At 39.2% G+C, this 22,770-nt stretch overlaps 1 protein-coding gene across 5 annotated transcripts in view; it reads right to left on the reverse strand.

Annotated features, from left to right (window-relative positions):
* Positions 1–591: 591 nt before the first annotated feature.
* Positions 592–22,770, reverse strand: part of VPS39 (VPS39 subunit of HOPS complex) — a 30,330-nt gene continuing 8,151 nt past the window's right edge. For all 5 annotated transcript variants that reach the window (XM_086614120.1, XM_086614119.1, XM_086614118.1 and 2 more), the window contains 18 exons: positions 21,793–21,976; positions 18,429–18,549; positions 17,947–18,067; positions 17,007–17,136; positions 15,698–15,840; positions 14,686–14,829; positions 13,947–14,088; positions 13,567–13,653; positions 10,218–10,291; positions 9,504–9,602; positions 9,131–9,248; positions 8,523–8,651; positions 7,925–8,027; positions 6,920–6,965; positions 6,114–6,263; positions 5,807–5,941; positions 5,115–5,206; positions 592–4,023 (listed from right to left, as the gene is read on the reverse strand). In XM_086614120.1, the coding sequence (XP_086470246.1) occupies positions 3,948–4,023; positions 5,115–5,206; positions 5,807–5,941; positions 6,114–6,263; positions 6,920–6,965; positions 7,925–8,027; positions 8,523–8,651; positions 9,131–9,248; positions 9,504–9,602; positions 10,218–10,291; positions 13,567–13,653; positions 13,947–14,088; positions 14,686–14,829; positions 15,698–15,840; positions 17,007–17,136; positions 17,947–18,067; positions 18,429–18,549; positions 21,793–21,976 (2,094 nt within the window). In that variant the 3' untranslated portion in view covers positions 592–3,947. The remainder of the gene's footprint in view (positions 4,024–5,114; positions 5,207–5,806; positions 5,942–6,113; positions 6,264–6,919; positions 6,966–7,924; positions 8,028–8,522; positions 8,652–9,130; positions 9,249–9,503; positions 9,603–10,217; positions 10,292–13,566; positions 13,654–13,946; positions 14,089–14,685; positions 14,830–15,697; positions 15,841–17,006; positions 17,137–17,946; positions 18,068–18,428; positions 18,550–21,792; positions 21,977–22,770) is intronic.

Consider the following 22,770-nt stretch of genomic DNA (forward strand, 5'->3'; position numbering starts at 1 on the left):
CAGCAGACGAAAACTTGAGTGTTTCAATGATTAGAAACTGGCAGAGAATGTATGAAAGCCAGTAATGCAGCGTGTCACCAGCTCCACACAAACATGACAATGTGACATGTTCTCAGCAAGGTCCTATTCATTAATCATTTCCTGTCATTAGTGTCAGTCAGTAGATCAGAATTTAAGAAAATTAATAAAAGCAGAGGCACTGACATCCACAACACAAACAAGTCTGTACTAGTTAAGTGAATTTAGACTTACAGAAATGGACAGGGAAAAAGGAAACAGTACCATTGCAAAACAGCCAGCCACTGCTGCAAAGCTCTCATCTAAAATGACGGTATGGTAAAGAGACACTGTGCTGGAAAAGCAATTTCGCTGCATTTCTACATAACACTGCACTGAAAGTGAAGGACTGTCATGCTAGGTTTTATTTATCTTAGAAAAATTGCAGAACCGTAAGTGTGATTTATTTATATTTCACCTAATATAGCTCAACTATAAATCACAGGAAAATTGAAGTGGCTTCACACTGTAAGCTAAAAGAGAAATCACACTTTTAAAACTTTTATTTTTAAAAAATTTAAATCACACTTTTTAAACAACAGTTTATTACACACCTGTATTTTATCTTGAGTGTCAAATTCCATTTAAAATCAGGCTTACCTACCTTCTCCTGAAGTTCTGTCTTCTTCCAATGAAATCTCAGAACAGGGATCTCGCTTTTATAGAATTTCTCTTCAATTTCCCTCTCAAGAAAAACCGAAAGCTCTCTAGAAGTTTCAGAATTGTTTCATAGTCAACACATCATCCATTAACAATAGCAGTTTTAGCTATCTACAGACACAGTTGACAGCCAACTTAATATTCAAAGAGAAGCTACTCGCTTTTGTAATTTCCTAGAAGACTAAGAAAACAGACAAAACGGCATCAAAACGCGAGGCAAAGATAGCCTCACACCTGGTAACTTTACTTCTGCTTGGATTAGCATCCCAATAGTGGTAAAGGCAGATGTATATCTACATTTCCTTCAGTTATTTTTTTGGCAGCAAGCATGAACAAATGACACCATCACCAACTAAACTATACAGTAGCTAAAATGTGCGTAAGTTCACAAGGGACCCCTTTTGCTCCCATTAGTGTACTAAGAGGAGCGCTAAGATGCAGTACGTAACTGGAAGACATGAAGGTTCCAAAGGATGCTATCAAAGTTTCCATCTGGGTTTTTTTTTTGGTGGGTTGGTCTTCTCCAGAAATGCCAATAATCAATTGTTTGACATAGAGACGAAAGACTCCTCTTCAGGGCTCATATCTCCCATTTCTATAGAATGGGAAACCTGAAGATCTATATTGTACTTCCAACACTAGACTAGTCTATGACCTACAATTCAAGCAACTGCAAACCTGTGAATCTAAACATCTCCTGATTTGGTCACAGAGTTCAACATCCCTCCCCATCCCAAAATAGCATACCACCACTCGAAAAAAAATGTCAGTAATTTTAGTGTTCTCTAGTAAGTGCACATTTAATGGTATAAGACTTTCAAAAACATTATTCAAAGAGAGAATACAAAAGTGGTTTTAGTAGGATTTTGAGAACATTCACAAGCATAGTATAAATGTGTCGATTTAAAAACCAAAGTTGAGAAGTGATGACAGCTCTCATATGACATGGTCTCATTTGAATTACACATATTAAAGCCAGAGTGATACTGGGAACTGCTTCATAGGGTCTAATTTCCAGGAGAAAGTAAGGACTCATATTTAAAAAAAAAAAAAAAAAAATCTACAGTAGCCCAGAGAAGCTTAACTGCACAATGACTGAAACACACACTGGTTCACAATATTTATTACAACCTATTGTTTTAGATAAACCTCCTGTATGGTTAGTAAACCCAAACCACATTATAAGAACCAACAAAAAAAAATTACAGCACAAAGCACATCTCTGTAAAAAGTATGCAGTGGAGGTGAACAGAGGCACAACCTTAACTGCGTAAGTGAGAGCACAATGATGATCCTCATATATGAATACAGCTCTCCTGGTAGCAGATAATGAAGGTAAATAAAAATCAGGCTAACAGTACTAAACATAAGATAGGTAGAAATCAGACCAATATTGTTATATCTGTATACAAAGAATACCGGGTCTTTTTAAATACCCTTCTTTCATTTTCACTGACCTGTAAACACAACTCTCCCAAACCATCTTCCCTCTGTACCTGAACAAGTATATAAAGATCTATACAGAATGTGCAAATCCAATATAAGTATTTTTAGGCTCTCTTCTTCAAATAGAAGAAATACAAGGTTAAAAACATTAACACCACAGATTCCCTCTACCCAGCCTCTGCAGAAAGACATCAGTAGCAATACTGCCCCAAGACATCCAAGTACAGAAGCAGCAAAACACTGGACCAAGAAATCCGTAAGAACGCATGGCATATGAACAATGAACACAAATACATGTGGAAAGGGAGAAAAACAGTTATAAAGGGAAGCTATTAACACTGGTGAATGAAAGTCAATTAAGAGGACTCTTGCCAGCCTACAGCAGATCTGTTCCTAACAAACACTCACATAACAATGGCTGAAGTAAACCTATAATGTTAACTGAGATCAAATTATACTTCAGGCAGATAGGCTATATTCAGCTACTTGTGCGTTAAGAGATGGTATATGGTAGTTACATGCCATGCTCCATACTATTTACTAATTACATATTTATAAGTATTGCTAGACCAGCGTGTTGGGAGTCAAATAGCCACTCTATCGTGTTATTTGCTACTGCTGCCTTTTAATTACCGCTGCACAGATTCTTTCTGCACTGACCAAACATTTTAATATCCCTCATACCAGTCTGCTACAGAGTAAAGCTTGTGGAAAAATAAGTTAGACAAAAATATTAGAGCATACAATGAGTATGGTACAATCTAGTTCTTGTAGTTAAGAATTCTGGCCCGAGAGTAACTTAAGAACAGTACCAGCTTGAGCAGAACACAGTTCTAGAGCATCTAAAATAGAGAGATGCTGAAATAGTCTGGATTTTACTTCAACGCTGGAAAGTGAACCAGAGACCAAGTATCTTATATACACAAGTCTCAAGTGTAATCTAGAAGCTCAAGCAATAACTATAGTTCACTCCCTTCAGAAAATGCTTTACAAGGTGTTCTTTGCTTTTTGGTATGCATGCAGATGTGAACTTAGAATAGTCTCTTGAGTTTTCACTCACGCTAATAGTGAACATATTCAGTGCAAACAAACAAGTTAATTCCATTTACAGCTCTCAAACTAAAGTAAAAAAAAATTATTAGTGGTATCTAACTGTTTGTCCAACTATCTCCTGTGGAACTTCTCATCAGAAGGTCAGGTGACAGTACTGAACATGAATAAAAAGATTCCTTTGGCCAGCATTTAAACATTCCCATTATTGAGATGAAAGTAAAAGTGTATTTTCTAGGTCCAGAATTAGGCACATAAGATTACTCTACGCCAAACACCTAGTGATCTCCATGCAACATTGATACAGCTGCAAAGACTTTAAAGGAGTTTTCTGTTTTTGAAGAACTATCTACATACACGGCCAAGTCACATTTGTCACCCTAAGGAGGTAAGTTTTAAAGTAAAACTTGACTTGTGGTGAACGCCCAACGGTTGTCTAACAACTCATTTGCAAGGTTGGAGCGCAATACAAAACTCCCTACAAAAATCAGTTTCTATTCTTCATTTGAGTACTGAAAGGTTCAGTGTAGTTGCCAGCACTTTAATAACATGGTTAAAGTCATTTCTAGTAAATCAATATTGCCAGATAGGTACAGTCAGTCCACAGATACAAATGACTTCTATCCAGTATAAGCTAACCCAGCAACATGCCTCAAAAATCTCAGAGGCATCAACTTCCTAAGTGATCAGTTCTGAATTTCATATGAGTGTTGGGATTATTGACCATGACAAGATCAGGTGTCCAATGTGTTGACTTCTTTGGAGCAGAAATAATGCACAACTATTGCATTAGGGTATCGAGCAAATGCACTGTAAAGAGACAGAACAAAAAAAAAAAAAAATCAATTGTCAATACAGACAGTTTTCCCTATTCAAACAAGCACATCTAAGTTGTGTCAGAATCATGAAAGTGAGACTTTCTTGTTTAAATTACAGCCTGAAGACATTCTTGAGAAAACCATACAAGAGAATTCTACAGATTTTGTAAGAATTTTGTTTGAAAAAAAATCATACCTATTTTCATTTCTATAGGCACACTTTACTTGGAAGTCACAGGTTAACAAGTTAAAGTCTAGGTGAGGTGACATGCTGACACGGCCGCCTTTCAAAACCTTGTTGAACTTAACAGCATTAGAAAAATTCTAGACAGCCAAAACAATACTGCATATGCAAACTGGAATTCTGATGCTACGTGCTACGCAGTAACAGCAAAAAATTGAATATGCACAGCAATAAGTACATTTAGACCCATTTTCATTAAAATGTTTTGGAAAAAGAGCCTTTCCCTATCACTGTGAATGAGAAAAAAGGAAAAGTGCAAATAATATTTGCATTCTACACTAATCCATAACTTATTACTAGGAATTGTAGAATAAAAAGTGATTGGCATTGAGGTATCAAGGGAATTAGTTCTACATTTAAATGTCCTCAGATAACTAGGCTACAAAATGTAAATCAGCCAGGAAACCACAAAGACATCAGATAGAGAAAACTATCACACATATATCTTAGTTTGAGATTATTCATATCATCCTTCTTAATTTGAGTTAAGAAGCAGGTAGTAGGCAGTGCTTTTAAAATTTTTTTCTAATTCAGTATGAGAAGCGATTTTCTGCCTTCTAGAGTTGTGAAGTAAGAAGTCTTATGAGTTTCTGAAGGGATTTTATTCCTTTATTGAAAGCAGGATTAAACCCTTGCAGTAAACTTCACTGACCAAAGCTCTGATGTTTTCCCAGTCATCCAGTTGAGCAAATTAACTTTTAATTCAAACACTCCTTCAATGTCTCCCTCATACTGCTTTTCTCTCCATGTATATACATTCTGAGTTTTGCAACGTTCTTAAGTGTACCAGATTGATAATTGATTCAGTTTCCCAAGCTTTAAGGTATAACAGCTCTCACCTGTTACCTATCTTCTTTTTACATACAGTGCACACCTTCTCCTCTGTAATAATACACTTCACTTGCTGATGCAAGATCCGCTCCTCCTGGACCTAAAGAAGAATGGAAAAAACCCAAACTTGCTCAAAAAGCAATGCCACATCACAGCTCCCTTCTAGTCTGATGAAACTGAAAACTGTCACAATGTTTAATTTTCAGTGGCTCGATCCACATTAACAAGTTGTACAGCACAAAAGAAGCAGGTCTGTAGAGCAGTGCAGGTGGCACTGAATATCCAACATCCACACTATATGAACTGCAGTATTTTATTTCCAACTAGTCTGGTCCACAGACTAAGGCATTCTAACCACTAAAGGGTGTTCAGGTGAACTAGTGAACTGCATCATGTTGTTCGGTTTACTTCCAAGCAATCCAGTCCATGCTCTCCATCATCGCCGTGCAATGCACATCAGAGCACACTGAGTACAGAGACTCACAGAAAAGACACAGACCTCATCCAAATTAAATCGAGTGTAATCCTCTTCATCTCCTGAAAAGGGGACATTCAATCTACTCGATGGACGTCTACTAATTTCAGGTGCACTACAGCACCATCTAGAGGACACACATTCCGTATAAGGAACAGTCCATTTAAGTATTGAACATCTGGTTTAAAACATAATTCCAATAAATGACAGGTGGTGGGTACTTACCCTCAGAAACTCTGCATGGAGAAGATTCTTAAGTACTTGATTAAATCTCTTCTTCTGAGCATTTTCTTCAAGGACTTTTTCTAGGAAGATTCGAATCTCACTGATCTGTGTGTTTGCTGGGAGCAGGTTTATCGCCTGGAGCAAAATATACTTGGTTAGGAAAAACTGAAAAGGAATAGAGAACAAAATAGAATACAAATTGACATATTTAGCTTGACACTGTTACAATCTGTTCACTTGCCTACTCCAGTACCTTCTGTCACTTTCTGCCAACAGTACAAACTGAGTACTTACAAGTCTTTCTTACCTTGGTAGTGTCCAGCTTGCTGTGATGTAGTTCCAAAACCTGCAAAGCAGCCTGCAGATTGGCTTGAGGCTCCAGCACTTCCATCTTGATTGGTCCCAGGCAATGAACACTAGGTGGGGAGAGATACATCCGGAGCAGTGACAGATAGACCTGTTGCACACAAAAGGAAAGTTCTGAAACCACTGCACTGATCCACAATTGACAGCACTGGTAGAATCCAGCCACGGTACTAGTAAGTTGCACCCATGCCATTCAAAACTCTGAAGTGCTTATTTAAACGAGTCTTACCTTAAAACAACAAAAACTGAAAAGTACCAATGATGTTCAAGGCTTTCAAGACTTGAATTCTACACTGAAGTTTTTCTATAAAAGTAGATTTAATCACATCTAGGAAGGTGTGATTTATCTTATATATTAAATATTATATATATAAAATTATATAATTTATCTTATATAACCAACTTATAACCTTTAGAAACCAACACTGCATTGCTTTTTACCATTAACCTTTCTGTAGATGTTTGTGGAATATACACACAGTATTTTGCCTTCTGAATTCCAGCAGAACTTTAGCTACAGAATATATGCTCAACTCCAGTGATACAGTAACACTCAAAAAAAAAACAATCAATCACCCAATCATCTAGTAAGTGCTAAATTCCAAGAGTTTATATATAGGTTCCTGTCCACCTATGCAAACCCTGAAAAAGTCTATACAGAGCAAAAACGTTAATGTTCTTAACATGGTATGAATAGTCTAACACATCCTTACTGAAAAGGAAGACTGCAAAGATGAAACTACTCACATCTTTGTTGCCATCTTTGTTTCTGTCATAGTGTTTATGGCAGTAGCTAGAACAGAGAAGAACCAAGTGAAATGCAGGGACAGTTTTGGAACCCAGAGAATCAAGTCCACAGAAATTAACATTTAAACACTTTGATTACTGAAGCCATCCAAGTTAAATGACTGCGCATCTGATTCTGATCGATTAACCAAGCTGCACAACAAAATTACACCATTTGCTCCGCATTACAATGCTGAGAAAAGGGAGGTTTTGTGCAAGCCTTCACTTCCAATGAGCTTAAAACGCTTTCAAGCAGAAACTGTATTTAACTCAGCTGTGTAAAAAGGAAGGGAAAAACGTCTTCAATCAACACATCATAGCATAAAAACGTATGTGTAGATACATCTAATTACTGTATCTGAATAACAAAGAGAAGGTGTTCATTAGTGGACACTGCATACCAGGGCTGAATATCCTCTAACAGGCCTTTGCTGAAACTAGCTTTAAAAGAATCTATGTTGAACATGCCTCAATGTTCAGATATACCTGCCAGTATCAGTTAATACTATTTTCACCTAAGTACTTCAGATTCACTCATAAGGTTCCCTGACATGATACATCTAGCAAAATGCCCTCTCTTTACCAGAGAGGATTCTGCTAACTGAAGGAACTTAACATTGCATCTGGGCTAGCGAATGCCTCTCCAAAAAGAAAGGAAGCAAAATAACATATAGACATTGATAAGATAAGGACAGGTGGAAACAAAGAACTCACTGATGACAGTCATATTGCTCTAAAGTGCAATGACAGAAGAGCATGAAAAGGTAAACTTCAAGGGGACAGCATCACCATCTGTAAGGAAAAGATACCTGGAAGAGTCTAGAAGTCAGGAAAACATGGAAACCCAGAAGATCCTGAAGGCTTACAGCGTTCATGCGCCACATACAGCAACACTTTACTACACATCCTATCCACAGGGCAGTGAGCAAACTCAGTCTTAAAAGAAAAAAAAAAAGAAACCCTTACTTTTCAGCCATGTTGGTGTCCTTCAAAATATGGACATAAATAAACAGAGCTTGTTCATGCTTCCCCATACGACCCAAGAGCAGAGCACGTTCTTCTAGGAGACCTAGTGATAGCATGAAGGATTAGTCAATAGCCACACAGAGAAAGGACAACATAACCTCCATTAGTGACCAGACTAACAGGAAGAACTATAAACTGTAGTCTGAGCACAGGTTAAAGTTACACTGAGACTGTAAGTCTACTTCACACCAGTCTCAGTAACATTTTATGAATTCTTAAGTAACCTTAAGAAACAACGAACTTCAGATCTGTTGAGCAATTCAGGCTCATCAAAAAGTTAGGCTAAATATTTAAGTGATGGGACACACCACAAGGTCTCACGCCCACAGTTACAAGAATCCTGCAGAGACTGGTAAACACGACTGTGCCAGCAAAACCAGAGTTGGTAAACACTAGTGTAACATCCCAGTGGCCTACAACTACACATACAGTCATCTTTTTTCTATTTCTAGTTACCATGATTCTACAACAAGCGAGGAGGTTTTGCTGTACAATGCAATCAGCTAGGGTTTAATTAACCTATGGAAACTGAACTCACCATCAAAGGGAAAGTCACTAATCAGTCGGCTAGGTTCATAACAGCTAGACTTCTCCAGAAAAAGTAGAAGCTTTTTCCGGTAATCCCCCAAATCTCCTCCTTCCTCTCCAGCAGGCACCGGAGTTTTATCTATATGGAAGAAAACAACATAAGCTATGGTATTACAACTATTTCACCACACTAGTACACAGAAGAAGATGAACAAATCATTATGAGGAAGAACCAAACACTGATGAAACTGTTACACGGCATGGGATTCTGGTGCACCTGTCAAATTACTTCTGCTTCCTAAAACACATCAAGTGGCTGGTTAAACAATAGACTCAGTTATTCATGACCCTTCCCTACTCTTAATGTGCAGAATTCAGGGAGCAGTAGCTGCCATTCCACTTAATCATGAACAAAGTGTCACTTGGTGCCTTAAGATCTCTAGGGAGGCACTAAACTAGACTTCCCTATAAACCCACAACTTTTGTTGTTCCAGTTCGTTCATCACTTGGGATATCTTCTTCTGAATGTGAAGAGGGAAGGCTTACAGCTATACACTGTGAAGACTCCCCGTGCTGTCCCATTCCCCTGGTCGTCCCACCAGAAAAGGCTAAACATACCTGCAGGGAAAGAATTGAGATACTCTTTCATTAAGCCCTGCACTTTCTCGCAGTACAGCTGGATCAGACAGTTGTGAAAGTTTGCACCAGTTTCTTCCCAGACATGAATGATATGTTCCTGTAAACAGACGTTCAGGTTCAGCTATAGACAGTTCCTCTGGGAAGTAATTTGTTATAAGCAAGCAACAGTTCCACGCTTGCCTTTAGGAAGCTTGACTTCACGATTTCGTATATTTTAATTATTTTTTCTTTGCACAACTTATGGCAAAGTTAGCACTCTCTGAGACAGCATCAGGCTCCAACGCCTGGAGAATTAAAGTCTTACATGTAACATGTACTGAATGTAACGTACTAGTATAGATTGAGTTCTTACCAGATAAGGAATAGTCAAGCTCTTAAAATTTTCTATTAAGAAACTGAGCACTTTGTCTCGTGGCAAAGCTTCCACTTCAGGGAGGTCTTCTGTAAATATCTGTTAAACAAAATTTTATTCACAGAACAGTAATTTTTTTTTAAGTGCCACAGTGTATTTTCTCTGAGGCACTGATGTGCAGTATATCATCACATATGTCCAATGAGTAAGCCCAAGAAGTATAAAAAAATCTGAGCAGTTTATTCAGGCATTCAGAAGCCATCTTGTGTCTGAAAGGATTAACAAACATCCCCACTTCTGCCTTAGTTAATACTCTTCTTTTACAGTATCCAACACCTCCAAAATACAGGGAGTCAATTCTACATCAAAGTGGAAGAGCAAAATAAGAAAGGCAAGTTAAACATTTGACATTTAAATACCCAATCAGGCTCTTGTGTGAAAAGTGTGACATCAACAACATTAAATGTTATCAAAAGTTCCTAGCTACTTATTACAAGATAAGGTATTTCGAGAATGGAAGAGCGTAAGAAAAACTGAAAGGCTGTCCCTGCTCTATCTACTGCTAATCTTACCACAGTACTGAATATAGAAAATATAATTTATATATTTAATTGGATTTAACATTAATACATGGCTTCTAACATTGAGTTTTCCCAATTCCATACACTCCACTAAGAATCTCAATGGCAAGGTGACTATTTCAATCACACTTACCTTCAGTCCATCTTCAGGAAAATCTCTTAGCACCCAGACAGAATAGGAAAATACCAAGTCCAAGTTTTCTGTGCCTGGAATACAAAAAGCAGCAGTGCTCAATACTAAAATCCTAAATATCTATCTACTCTCAATACAAGCAGGCGCTTTCGCAGCCAGCAAAGCTTGATTTACAAGAAGAATCCAGTTTTCCCCCCCCCTCCCAATTCAAGTCAACAAAATCACACATTCCAGGCTAAAGCCACGATTTCATTACTTTGCAAACATGATTTCAAACAAAAAGAAGAATTAACTCAAATACTAAGTGTCACCAAACATAAACAATTCAGACCAAAACCAAGCTCAGTTATCTTAATCATACTCCAAAAGTCTTCCCTTACAATTTGTTTTTGTTAAGGCAGAAAAAGCACTGTACTTTTCGCTTCTGTAATTTCCTTCAGCCCATTTCCAGCCTGCCATTCCAATGGCTTCTATAACAAACGACCAAATACTTCGTAACAAGTAGTAAAGCATCTTAGTACTGAAGTAACTGGCATAGAAACTACATGACAGGTAATAATTTTTCACCTTGTAAGAAAATTTAAGACCTGTCTCCTTAAAATAATACTTGTATTTGGACAATTTGGTTCACAAGGTTTATAAAACTTGTTAGGAAAACATGACTTCACCCTCACCCTCCTGGTTAGAAACAATGAGGCATTCACTGCCCAAACTATGCAACAACACAGCTATACAAGAAACAAACCTACACCAACCCCATAAAAAGGCAGCCATCATTTGCTTTTCTTCATTTCCCAATACCATCAGGAGTAAGTTACTTTTTAAATACTTAAAACAAGCAGCATCTTCATAGGAACAGTATTTTAAAAATCAGAAGATGAGTGCTATGAAGTAAAACAATTACAACAGCCCACTAGAAGAGCCAATTTCAAAGTTTCAAATACAAAACAGCGACTTGGCCAATGGCACTAAGGTTGTGGGTCTCAATGTCATTGAACTTCAATTAACTTTCTGAATTAACAGGGCATTGTATGGTAATGGGTTTGCTAGCCTCATGGGGAAAATTTAAATAAAAGAGAGGACAAGTATGGGAGTAAGTTCTCATGCAGAACAACAGACAGAGAAGAGAAAGTCTAACTCCTTATAAATAAATGTGAGATTAATTAGAATAGCTCCTTTCCAAAGCACTGATCAAGTTGCCTTTTCTGAAATCACAACCAAATCAAACATGCAGTTACAACCTACTCAAAATGGCAGAAGAGAAACTCATCAAGTAACTGCCAAAGCTTATAAAGATTAGAATACTGAAAGGCCAACATCACATCACAAAACAAAACCACTGGCTCCCTCAGCACGTGACACTCAGCTGCACGGGGATTTACAGTGAAGGTCACAGACAAGGATGTTTTGTGCTTCTAGAATTAAAGCAGACTCTGAATTTCTAAACTTTGTCTGCAACAAATCCCTAATTTAAATATGATCTATAATAGGAAGAAGTTCTGCATAATGCTATTTTAACAGATAAAGAATGGTTTAATACAGAAAACTATCTACCACTCAATGAAATAAATCATTCTCCCGGGTTTACTTCTGCACAGATAAAGTATATTTTTGATGGGTATGGCCAATCACAGAATTAACAATTAATATTTACTTTGATGCAATGAACAGTAAGTACTTACTCTGTAGACCCATGGCAAGTATCAAATCCCAATCAGTAATACATACTTGATGACCGAAAAGACCACAGCTACAAGCATCGAGGAAATTTTCTATAATTATCTGAGAACTATTTAAGAACATTTCATTAAATGCCCAAAAACCTATAGACAAGAGTTGACTAAAGAAGAGCTTCAACTTCACTCAGAATGTAAGTGAAAGCAACTTAAGTGAAAGCAACTAAAAATATGCCTTGCATAATTAAAATTTTTAAAAAATATTAACATTTGTCAATTATTACTTAGATTAGAAGCTTATAACTACAGAAGCCTCACCAAAGCAGAGGTAGAGGGAAAAAAATAAAAATCTGTAGAAACCTCATAGTCTGAAATGCTTTTATCATTTAAGGGGACTCCCAGAAATGACACATATAAATTAATCAAGGCTGAATGGGCAGTGCAGTTAAAAAACACCACACACAGTGTTACATTTCTGCTATTTACTTTGGGGGAAAATCTCCAAGTGACAGGAGTGTAAAACATTCCATTTATTTGTTAACTTTCTAGGTGGTTTCCACTCTATTTCATTACTCTGAAGTGAATAGACTCAAGTTTTCTGTATCAGTTTTAAAGAGCTAAGCAAGAAGCATACAGGAAATTATTTTCAGGAGGTCCTGAAACACCAGAGAAGCTCCAGAAGTCAAAAAGAAATTTAGCAAGCTGCCAAGATTTTAGAAAGTATTCCAGACAAATTGGATAATTTTGTCTTAAATATCATCACTCTTAGAAGTCTTTTTTGTAAAGTTGTATGCTGAATATAACATACCTACACTTCTGTAAGATGAGTGATGTTACCAAATGACGCCAATGAATAAAAAGTGTACGAGACACATGGCACGAAAGGGAAAGGTCTCAATATCATTGTAAGAAATGTATTATCATTGAATAAACATGCTGCTAAGAGAAGTCAGCAGTTCTTAAAAGAAGTAATTATAGGAAAAAAATAAATAAATAATATTTAAAAAAAATCAAACCATATAAGACTGGGAGATAAGCAAAGCTATTTCCCTCAAACTACTCACTCCCAAACTAGTAGTGCGATATAAAGAGTTGTGCATTTAGAAATAAGTAATACTATTGGATAGGAGGGGACTATTCTCAAAAGTAGCAAAAACAAAAAGGGACTTGGGAGTTCATAATGAATAGTCAACCAAGCAAGTTCCTACCATGATGCTGCGACCAGCAGCTACAGCTGTTAGGTCACAATTTCTATCTACCTAAACACAGAAAACAAAAATTTCATATAGGATTCTTCATCTCAGGAAAACACTAGAAGACACAGCAACCAGAAGTTAGACTTCAGCTGGAAAGCCTAATCCAGAAGTTACTTTCCTTTTGTCAGTGATAGTAAATCATCAATGGAAGAACATTCAAAATGCTACGGCACATTTTCTACCAATGGGAATTTTTATCAGAAATAAGGAATGTTTTCCAATATGATACTCAAGTTTCAACAAGATGCTCCTGAACTAATACTTTAAATCTGCAGTATGCAAGAAACCAGACAAGATGACAAGGACGCCCTTTAGCTTGATAGTCTCTAGGAAGATGATGAAGTGTAGAATAACCACTACTAAGAGCCCAACAAGAGTTAACACCTTCACAAAAACAATGCTCTGCTTCACACTCACCTAAATGCTGCAGATATTGCACTGTCCTCTCGTGGCCCTTCAAAGGCGAGTTAGCTTTCTTTGACTGATCCACCAGTACCTGTAATGCTATCAGAACAATAGAAAGGTTCATTCCTTTGTATCCACAAGTATAATTCCAACTTGAACCACAAAATGTGTATTTTTCCTGTTCTGCTACCAGAGACAAAACAATTTTTTTTTTTTTTAAACACACAGACCAAATGGGTAACAGGAACAAAGACCAATTTAATTGCAAGACGGACCCAGAAACAAAGTCTCTTCAGAATATTGATTGCTCACTAAAGATAAGTTAAAACTCGATAATAGAAACACATGCTCCTATGCCTTCTCCTCTCCCCACCCCAACCCTACATACCTACCTTTCTCATGCAGACCCTTCTTCTCATACAGTATTATCAGCTCACTATATTTGTGTGCCTTCTTTAGTACATGCTCACTCTCCTCAATATGGCAGTGATTATTCTCCAGGCGTAGCAATGGTGCCACCAGTGCTACATTTGTCTGCAAGCAAAAAAAGAGCACTTAAACATACTTCTAATGTGCACCTCCTAAACTTGTGGTACAAAACATGACCTGGAAGAGAAAAGGGAAAAAAAAAAAACAAAACACAAACACACACAAAACTGAAGTCTTATAGCATAAGAACTGACAGTTTAACATCTTAGAGCAAGGCCCATCTTCATTTCCATAATTTGTTGGGACAGAAAGAAAACTATACCAGAGCTATTCCCCTTCAAGAATAGAGGTCAGCTTTGAAAAAACTTGTTGACAGCAAAGATAGTACTCTTCTGCATTCAACAGTACAAAACAATACAAGAAGCATTCGTTAGAACTTCAAAATGCACAGGCAAGGCCACGTTCTTTTGATAGAGGCAGTGACCAGAAACAGACATATCTGGTTTATTCCACAAAACTACTTCCTGACCAGTGAGCAAACTAGCTAACACCAAAGTCTCACTGATCATTTAGACCAAAGACAGAGGGTTGTGTTAGAATTTCTGAAGTAGCTCCTTATCCTCCTTCTTAAACATTTCGGCCTGAAATTCCACCAGAGCTTGCAGGGTAAAGGAAAGGTCTCTAGGTCAGGCGGAAACTCACATGGAGGTAACACTTTAACAGGGTGGTATCAATGATTTGTAGCAGCTTCTTTTTGGATTTGATCGTGGGTGTTCCTTCCATGAGAGGTGAGGTACTGGACTGATGATCAGAATCATTTAGCTTCTTCACCAGCTGACTTCTTTTCTGCAGGACATCAAATGAAAATTTAACAAGAAAAGGCCATGGATTTCTCCATCCCACCTCAGCAAACATAATCCACCAAGTAAAAAGACTAAATTAAGCCAACTTAATAACTTGGTTTAATCAATTGTTTCCTAAATACTTTTTATTGTTACTAACTATTCAACACATCACCTTTTCAACCCCATTCAGGTGTATACATATGTTTTGCAAATTTATAGTTTTGTAAATGTTCAGGGTCTCGAGAAAATACACAGAAGGAAACTCTTAACATGGAGAGACATTTTAGAGAAGTCAGGAGACATTTAAAACATTTGGAAAACAATCTAGGTTTTGAACTACTAGGTACAAAAACTATCCTACTTCAGACACAAGATTCCTTTTAGTCTAGTAAGAATGGCAACAAAATAGTTCACATTCCAGTTACAACAAAATAAAGAGGACAGGAAGTTACAGTCCCACTACCTCCTGTTAAACCTTTTAATGCATGCTTTTGACCTGTCTCCTGGATAGAATGCCCTCTACAACAGTCAAACAAAAACAAAAGATCAAGAGCTCAAGTCCTCTTCAGAAAGCTACTAGAAATAAAATACTGGACTCATACTCCAGTCTGGTCCGTAAGTAAATCTTGTCCAGCCCTCACAAAAAGTCACACGTGATGTCTCCCACACACGTGTGGGGCACCTCACAACTTCCAGTTCCCCTGCTTTCTCAGGAGCTGCTGCCATAGTTTCCGTCCATGAAGACAGCCCATTAAGGCTAGCATGACAGAGCTGGAGTAGGCATACTGTTTCCTGCACATCAAAGTTAGCCAACAAACTATGCTAAAACCAAATAACCCCGCTCTAAAAACAGATATAGGAGCACTCACTTGAGTTAGGTAGTCTATCAGAGCTAAATGTGCCTTCTCCAGTTCTGCCCCAGAGAGCCCTGGCAGGGGGTTGGGATACTGTAGCTGTTTCCTGTAATCTGTGGGCAGGAGGTCAGGATACAGACCCATCACATGAGTGGGATCTAAGCAAAAAATAACTAGTATTAGTAACCATTCATAACATTATTTTTGCAAACTCTTAAATGTACGTAACCTTTGAGCGAGCTTAGCTTTCCAACAGAGCTATTTGTAGACAACTTGTACATCCACAAGGTTTCAGACAACAGAATTTGCTTATTACAGAAAAGAAGCTAAAACAAGGCAAAATAAGCAAGAGAAAGACTGTTTCAAAGTCCAAGCACAACAAGTTCCAACCTGTGTGCTTGGCACACCTGGAGTGTGACCTGGAGTCATTACTACAATCCTTTTACTGCTCTTCTTGCAGAATCCCAGCATTAACAACTCCAATAGTAGGACAGAATTTCTAGGAACAAGCAAGGTTTTAAGAGATGATTTACCATGCTTTTGAAACAAGAACTGAATAGCACCATCCGTAACTAATGACTACCTGTTTTCATGAAGTTTAAGCAAATTCAAAATTACTCCTCTACCTCAAGTTCGAAGTATTTTGAGTTCTCAGTCCATTTTTTTTAATTGTATTTTTCCAAAGTAAGCATGATGTTAAGTGTCATCAAAACAAATAAAAGTTTTAGGTTTAAATGCAAAAGGAATGTGCTGTCACCAATAAAAGAATCTCAGTCTTAAGCATTATTCTATGGTACAGTCCAGCCTTCCAGTGTTCTTCCAATAGTATCAGAGACTATTTTGACTTTCAAAGCCACAGAAGTTTCCTGGCTTAAGCAGCTTGGCCCATTAAACAGGAAACAGGCTTAAGCGTCTTCAGTTCAGTCCATGTCCATGTAGATTTAGCAAATCTACAGATGTTTCTTATTTTTCATTCCAAGCTACAGGTAGGCTTTTGGCAGCTGTTGAAAACCTCAGCTTGAAGGGTCTGTGTGCGCACTATGCACGCTGTAAAATAGCCTACAATACAAATGTTCTGCACAAAGGGCAAATTCATTATTTGATTAACTTCAGTCAGTGAGTTAAGTACTATAACCAGTTTTACAAAAAAGCTAAATAGCTACCTAGGCTATTTGCCATTCACAGGGGACTGGTCTGCACAAGACAGCGCTGTTTTAAAATAAAAACAAAACAGAAAAACAAACAAAAAATCCTACACAACAGTCTGTGAGCTTCATTTCATTCCTCATAACCTAGGTATCTCAATGCCAATCCAAGCATTTACCTGTACCAAGCTTGGCAAAAACTTGCATGGATTCATCAAAGCGCTTCTGGCAGAATAGGTTGAAGGCAAAGAGGTTCTTTATGTGATGAATTTGCTGTCGCTTCTCACTATCTGAATCATCTTTCATTTCCTACACACACACACAAATTAACAAACATTAAAAACTCCTGGGCCTCATAAGCAAGAAGGAAACACTCTACAGAAATAACAGGAGCATTATCCTTTGGAGATAGTACGAAGAAAAAAAGATAATCTTCCAAAGTGAAGATCTCTGATGACAATTCTCAGATGCTATGCTTATTGCATCACTGAGATAACCTGGAAGGTTTGAAAACTATCTCTGATTATCTATATACTCGCTTTATTAACAGAAACTATCTTTTCACTCATTTGCCTTTTCAAAATTTTTTTTTCAAGTTAGCAATACAAAATGCAATTAATTCATTTTAATGTAGTTCCAGGGAAGTTTCCAGAAACCAGAAAATCCTAAAACTGTAAGAACAATAAAATTAAACATACTGCTTCAGTATCTCTAAGAAATTATTATGTTTCAGAAGTAAAACAGAAAATCCTGGTCATTTGACAAAACAAAACACAACACAAAACTCCAAGTAAAACTGTTCACAAGCAGTCCAAAGACTTTGCAGTCCAACTGACTTGAAAGTCTAAAAGAAAGTAACCAATTAAACAGGTAAAAGAGATAATCTTTCACACGAGACAATATCTCAAAATGTAAACCGTGATAGATCAATATGGAGAAATGGCAGCACAAAACTAAAACTGAAGTACAAAAAGGCCAGAGTTTACCAATTTGTGCAAAGTAGACAGTAGGGAGGTTAAACTCTCCAGACTAGCTACAGTCAAGCAGAAGGTAAACATCCTTTCGTGTACTTTTGCAAAAGTGCATCCGCTCCAAACCTAAAGGTTTTTGAGTACTTACTGCCAACTGCAAAGCCAACTCAAACTGCTTGTCCTGCAGAAGCTGCTGGATCTGTGTGGCTATGGACACCGGAATGAGCCGCCAAACAAAGTGATTACTTGCCACATATATAATATTTGTGCTGTAAACAAGGCAAAAAGGTCAGTTACTAAGTTTCAGCACTAAGAAAGGAGCAATATCCTACCTGAAAAAAAATAACCCTGGTTAATACACAAATGGATCAAATACAAGGGCAACTTAAGCAATTTTGCAAATCAGAAAGGAGAAGAACGTATCTCCAGTGATCAAAAATTCCCAAAGACAACTCTATCATCTACTCCTCAAGGCATGGCCTCCACTCATCTGTTCATAAAAAAACAGGCTGCTTCAATCCTACTTCTTAAGCCAAGGGAGTTACATAAGCTCTTTCTCTCCCAGTTTTTCAGAGTGCTACCATACACCCAGACAGCCCAACAAAAGTAATAATCAGTTATACTCAATACCCTCCAGAGGTGATGAAGCGTGGTCTCTGCAGCTCGATACTCTGTACCAGGAGACGGGGTTCAAAAGTGCGGATCTCCACATACCTTGGCAGAACAGCAATGATGTAGGGAGGCTGGTGTTCTGTTAGTGAAAAACATACGCTGATTGTTCTCAAGTATTCCTTCAAACAAGCCATGACTTAACATAAGGCTTCTCTTCATTTCCCACCCCCCCCCTTGAAATGTGTCCCTTTTTTGCTTATTAAAAACAAAACTCAATGCCCAACACTGACAGCTATTTGCTAATAGACTAGTACCAGGCTTTTTGTTCACCTTTCCACATAAGGAATTTATGTGGCACTCAGGTGCCCAGAAGAACTAGATTGCTTTTACACACTACCTTCCATTTCAAATCTTGCCACATACAAAACATACACAACATGAGGAGGAGATATGCACACAGACTAGAAGCAAAGGAGAGGAATAAACAAAAATTAATACATGAAACCTTCCATACTTAAGAGTACAATGACTGGAGTGTCAGAATAGAAGGGTACAGGCTCTTTAGGAAGGACAGGTAGGGGAGAAGAGCAAGAGGGGTTGCCCTCTATGTCAAAGACCAGCTAGAGTGCATGGAGATGCACCTGGGGACAGATGAGGTCCCAACTGAGAGCTTATGGGTCAGGATTAAAGGGAGAGCAGGGACAGGGGACATAGTAGTGGGGGTCTGCTACAGACCACCTGACCAGGAGGACTGGGTGGATGAGGCCCTCTACAGACAGATAGGAGCTGTATCACGTCCACGAGCCCTGGTCCTCATGGGGGACTTCAACCACCCTGATATCTGTTGGAAGGACAACACAGCAAGGCACAGGCAATCCAGGAGGTTCCTGGAATGCATGGAAGACAACTTCCTTCTCCAAGTGGCAGAGGAACCAACAAGGAGAGGTGCTTTGCTGGACCTTGTTCTCACCAACAAAGAAGGGCTGGTGGGGAACATGACGCTCAAGGAGAGCCTTGGCTGCAGTGATCATGAAATAGGTGGAATTCAAGATACTTAGGGAAGCAAAGAGGATGCACAGCAGACTCACTACCCTGGCTTTCAAGAGAGCAGACTTTGGCCTCTTCAGGGATCTCCTCGCTAGAGTACAATGGGATGAAGCCCTGAAGGGAAGAGGGGCCCAAGAAAGCTGGTTAATATTCAAGGACCAACTCCTCCAAGCTCAGGAGTGGTGCATCCCAACACAGAGAAAGTCTGACAGGAACACCAGGAGGCCTGCATGGATGAACAAGGAGCTCCTGGACCAACTCGGGCAGAAAAAGAAGGCCCAGGTGGAAGCAAGGACAGGTAGCCTGGGAAGAATACAGAGCGATTGTCCGAGCAACCAGAGATCAGATTAGGAAAGCTAAAGCCCTGATAGAGTTAAATCTGGCCAGGGACATCAAGGGCAACAAGAAAAACTTCTATAGATATGTCAGTGATAAAAAGAGATCTAGGGAAAACATAGGCCCTCTGCAGAAAGAAACGGGGGACCTGGCTACCCGGGATATGGAGAAGGCTGAGGTTCTCAATGATTTCTTTGCCTCAGTCTTCACTGGCAAGAAATCCAGTTGCACAGTCCAAGTCACAGAAGGCAAAGGCAGGGACTGGGAGAATGTATAACCGCCCACTGTAGGAGAAGATCAGGTTCGAGACCATCTAAAGAACCTGAAGGTGGACAAGTCCATGGGACCTCATGAGATGCATCCACAGGTCCTGAGGGAACTGGCAGATGAGGTTGCTAAGCCACTATCCATCATATTTCAGAAGTCGCAGCAATCTGGTGAAGTTCCCAATGACTGCAAAAAGGGAAACATAGCCCCCATTATTAAAAAGGGAAAAAAGACCCAGGGAACTACAGGCCAGTCAGTCTCACTTCTGTGCCCGGCAATATTATAGAGCAGATCCTCCTGGCAACTATGCTAAGGCACATAGAAAACAAGGAGGTGATTGCTGACAGCCGACATAGCTTCACTAAGGGCAAATCCTGCCTGACTAATTCAGTGGTCTTCTACGATGAGGTTACAGCACTGATGGATAGGGGAAGAGCAACTGACATCGTCTACCTGGACTTATCCAAAGCATTTGATACTGTCCCACACTACATCCTTGTCTCTAAACTGGAAAGACATAGTTTTGATGGATGGACCACTCGGTGGATAAGGAATTGGCTGGATGGTCGCACTCAAAGAGTTGTGGTCAACAGTTCAATGTCCACGCGGAGGCCAGTGACGAGTGGTATTCCTCAGGGGTCAGTACTGGGGCCAGTGCTATTTAACATCTTTGTTGGAGACATGGACAGTGGGATCTAGTGCACCCTCACCAAGTTTGCAGATGACACCAAGTTGTGTGGTGTTGTGGACACGCTGGAGGGAAGGGATGCCATCCAGAGGGACCTTGACAGGCTGGAGAGGTGGGCCTGTGAGAACCTCATGAAGTTCAACAAGGCCAAGTGCAAGGTCCTGCACGTGGGTCAGGGCAATCCCAAGCACAAGTACAGGCTGGGCGGAGAACGGATTGAGAGCAGCCCTGAGGAAAAGGACTTGGGGGTGCTGGTGGATGAGAAGCTCAACAAGAGCCGGCAATGTGTGCTGGCAGCCCAGAAAGCCAACCGTATCCTGGGCTGCATCAAAAGAAGCGTGGCCGGCAGGTCGAGGGAGGTGATTCTGCCCCTTTACTCTGCTCTCATGAGACCCCTCCCGGAATACTGTGTTCAGCTCTGGAGTCCCCAGCACAAGAAGGACATGGAGCTGCTGGAGTAGGTCCAGAGGAGGGCCACAAAGATGATACGAGGGCTGAAACACCTCTGCTATGAAGACAGGCTGAGAGAGTTGGGGCTGTTCAGCCTGGAGAAGAGAAGGCTCCAGGGTGATCTTATTGCAGCTTTCCAGTAATCAAAGGGGGCCTACAGGAAAGCTGGAGAGGGACTTCTTACAAGGGCAAGTAGTGATAGGACAAGGGGCAATGGATTTAAACTGAAAGAGGGGCGATTTAGATTGGATATAAGGAAGAAATTTTTCACTCAGAGGGTGGTGAGGCACTGGAACAGGTTGCCCAGAGAAGCTGTAGATGCCCCATCCCTGGCAGTGTTCAAGGTCAGGTTGGATGAGGCTTTGGGCAACCTGGTGTAGTGAAGGGTTTCCCTGGCCATGGCAGGGAGGTTGGAACTAGATGACCTTTGAGGTCCCTTCCAACCCTAACCATTCTATGATTCTACAACTCTAAAATACTTTAGAAGCTGCCACATTTCAAACCCAGCTAGTTTCTAAATATCAGGACCATACAATTTTTTCATACACAAAGAAGTACAGAAGCAAATTTTTAAATATTACTGCTAATTCTCACCCATGGCTATAGGAATATCTGTCCAATTCAAGGCACATTTCTGAGTACAGATCCCTTCTTCATTGAGCACAACTGTTAGATCATCTTGGCCAACTGCAACTTTTCCATCTGCTACAGGAGCTACCAATGGTTCCAGTTGCTTTCCTGTGGGAAATAGTTCTTTGATGGATCCTTTTCCATCCACCTAGGATAATAAAGAAAATTTTTAAAACTGTTTTTCAAAATAACCTTTATTTCAAGGTACCTAAGACCAAAGTTGAAAACCCTCTACAGGCATTTACACCCAGACTAGTTACTAACAGGACAAGTGTAATTTTAAAGACTAGCAATAAGTTTTTCTGCATATCATCATTTATCTTACTTGTACATCAAATTGGAGATAAAGAATTAATACTTTTGTGTCTAAGATGATATATTCCTGTTACTGTAACAGCAACTGAGAACATAGTTCATACAGGTTTATAAAATGCATAGCACAGTAGCAACATCAGTTAAAGTGTCCAAACACTTCTTGGCGTAACCAGAGGACTTCATTTAGGCCAGAACTTGAACATGGCTTTATTCTGGTATGAGTGAGCATTGCCAAATAAAAAACAAACTAGAAGTCAAGCAACCTACCTACCTAGCCTTTTTCCCTGCCCTAGTCACTCATTCATTGTGGTCACATGCTGTCCAGGGAACTGAGCCCACCCAAATGAAAAAAAAACAAACAAAAAAACAAACAAAACAAAACCCAAACCAAACATCAAGAGCTGTTTCATGAGCTAATCTAACAACATACTGCCACCAAAACAGAATCCTTCTCCTTTAACTCCAGCTACATGTTCCTGCTGCTGCCCTTGCATTACAGCTCAAGCATTCTTATAAATCAATAGCTAGTCAGCAGACAACAATACCTTAAAAACATGTATATTTTTCTGCCTATTTAGTGAAATGAAACCATTCAAGGATGGGTCAGTTAAACACCAGAGTCAACCC

The sequence above is a fragment of the Tauraco erythrolophus genome, chromosome 6 (genome assembly GCF_009769465.1).
Source record: "Tauraco erythrolophus isolate bTauEry1 chromosome 6, bTauEry1.pri, whole genome shotgun sequence".
Lineage (NCBI taxonomy): Eukaryota > Metazoa > Chordata > Aves > Musophagiformes > Musophagidae > Tauraco > Tauraco erythrolophus.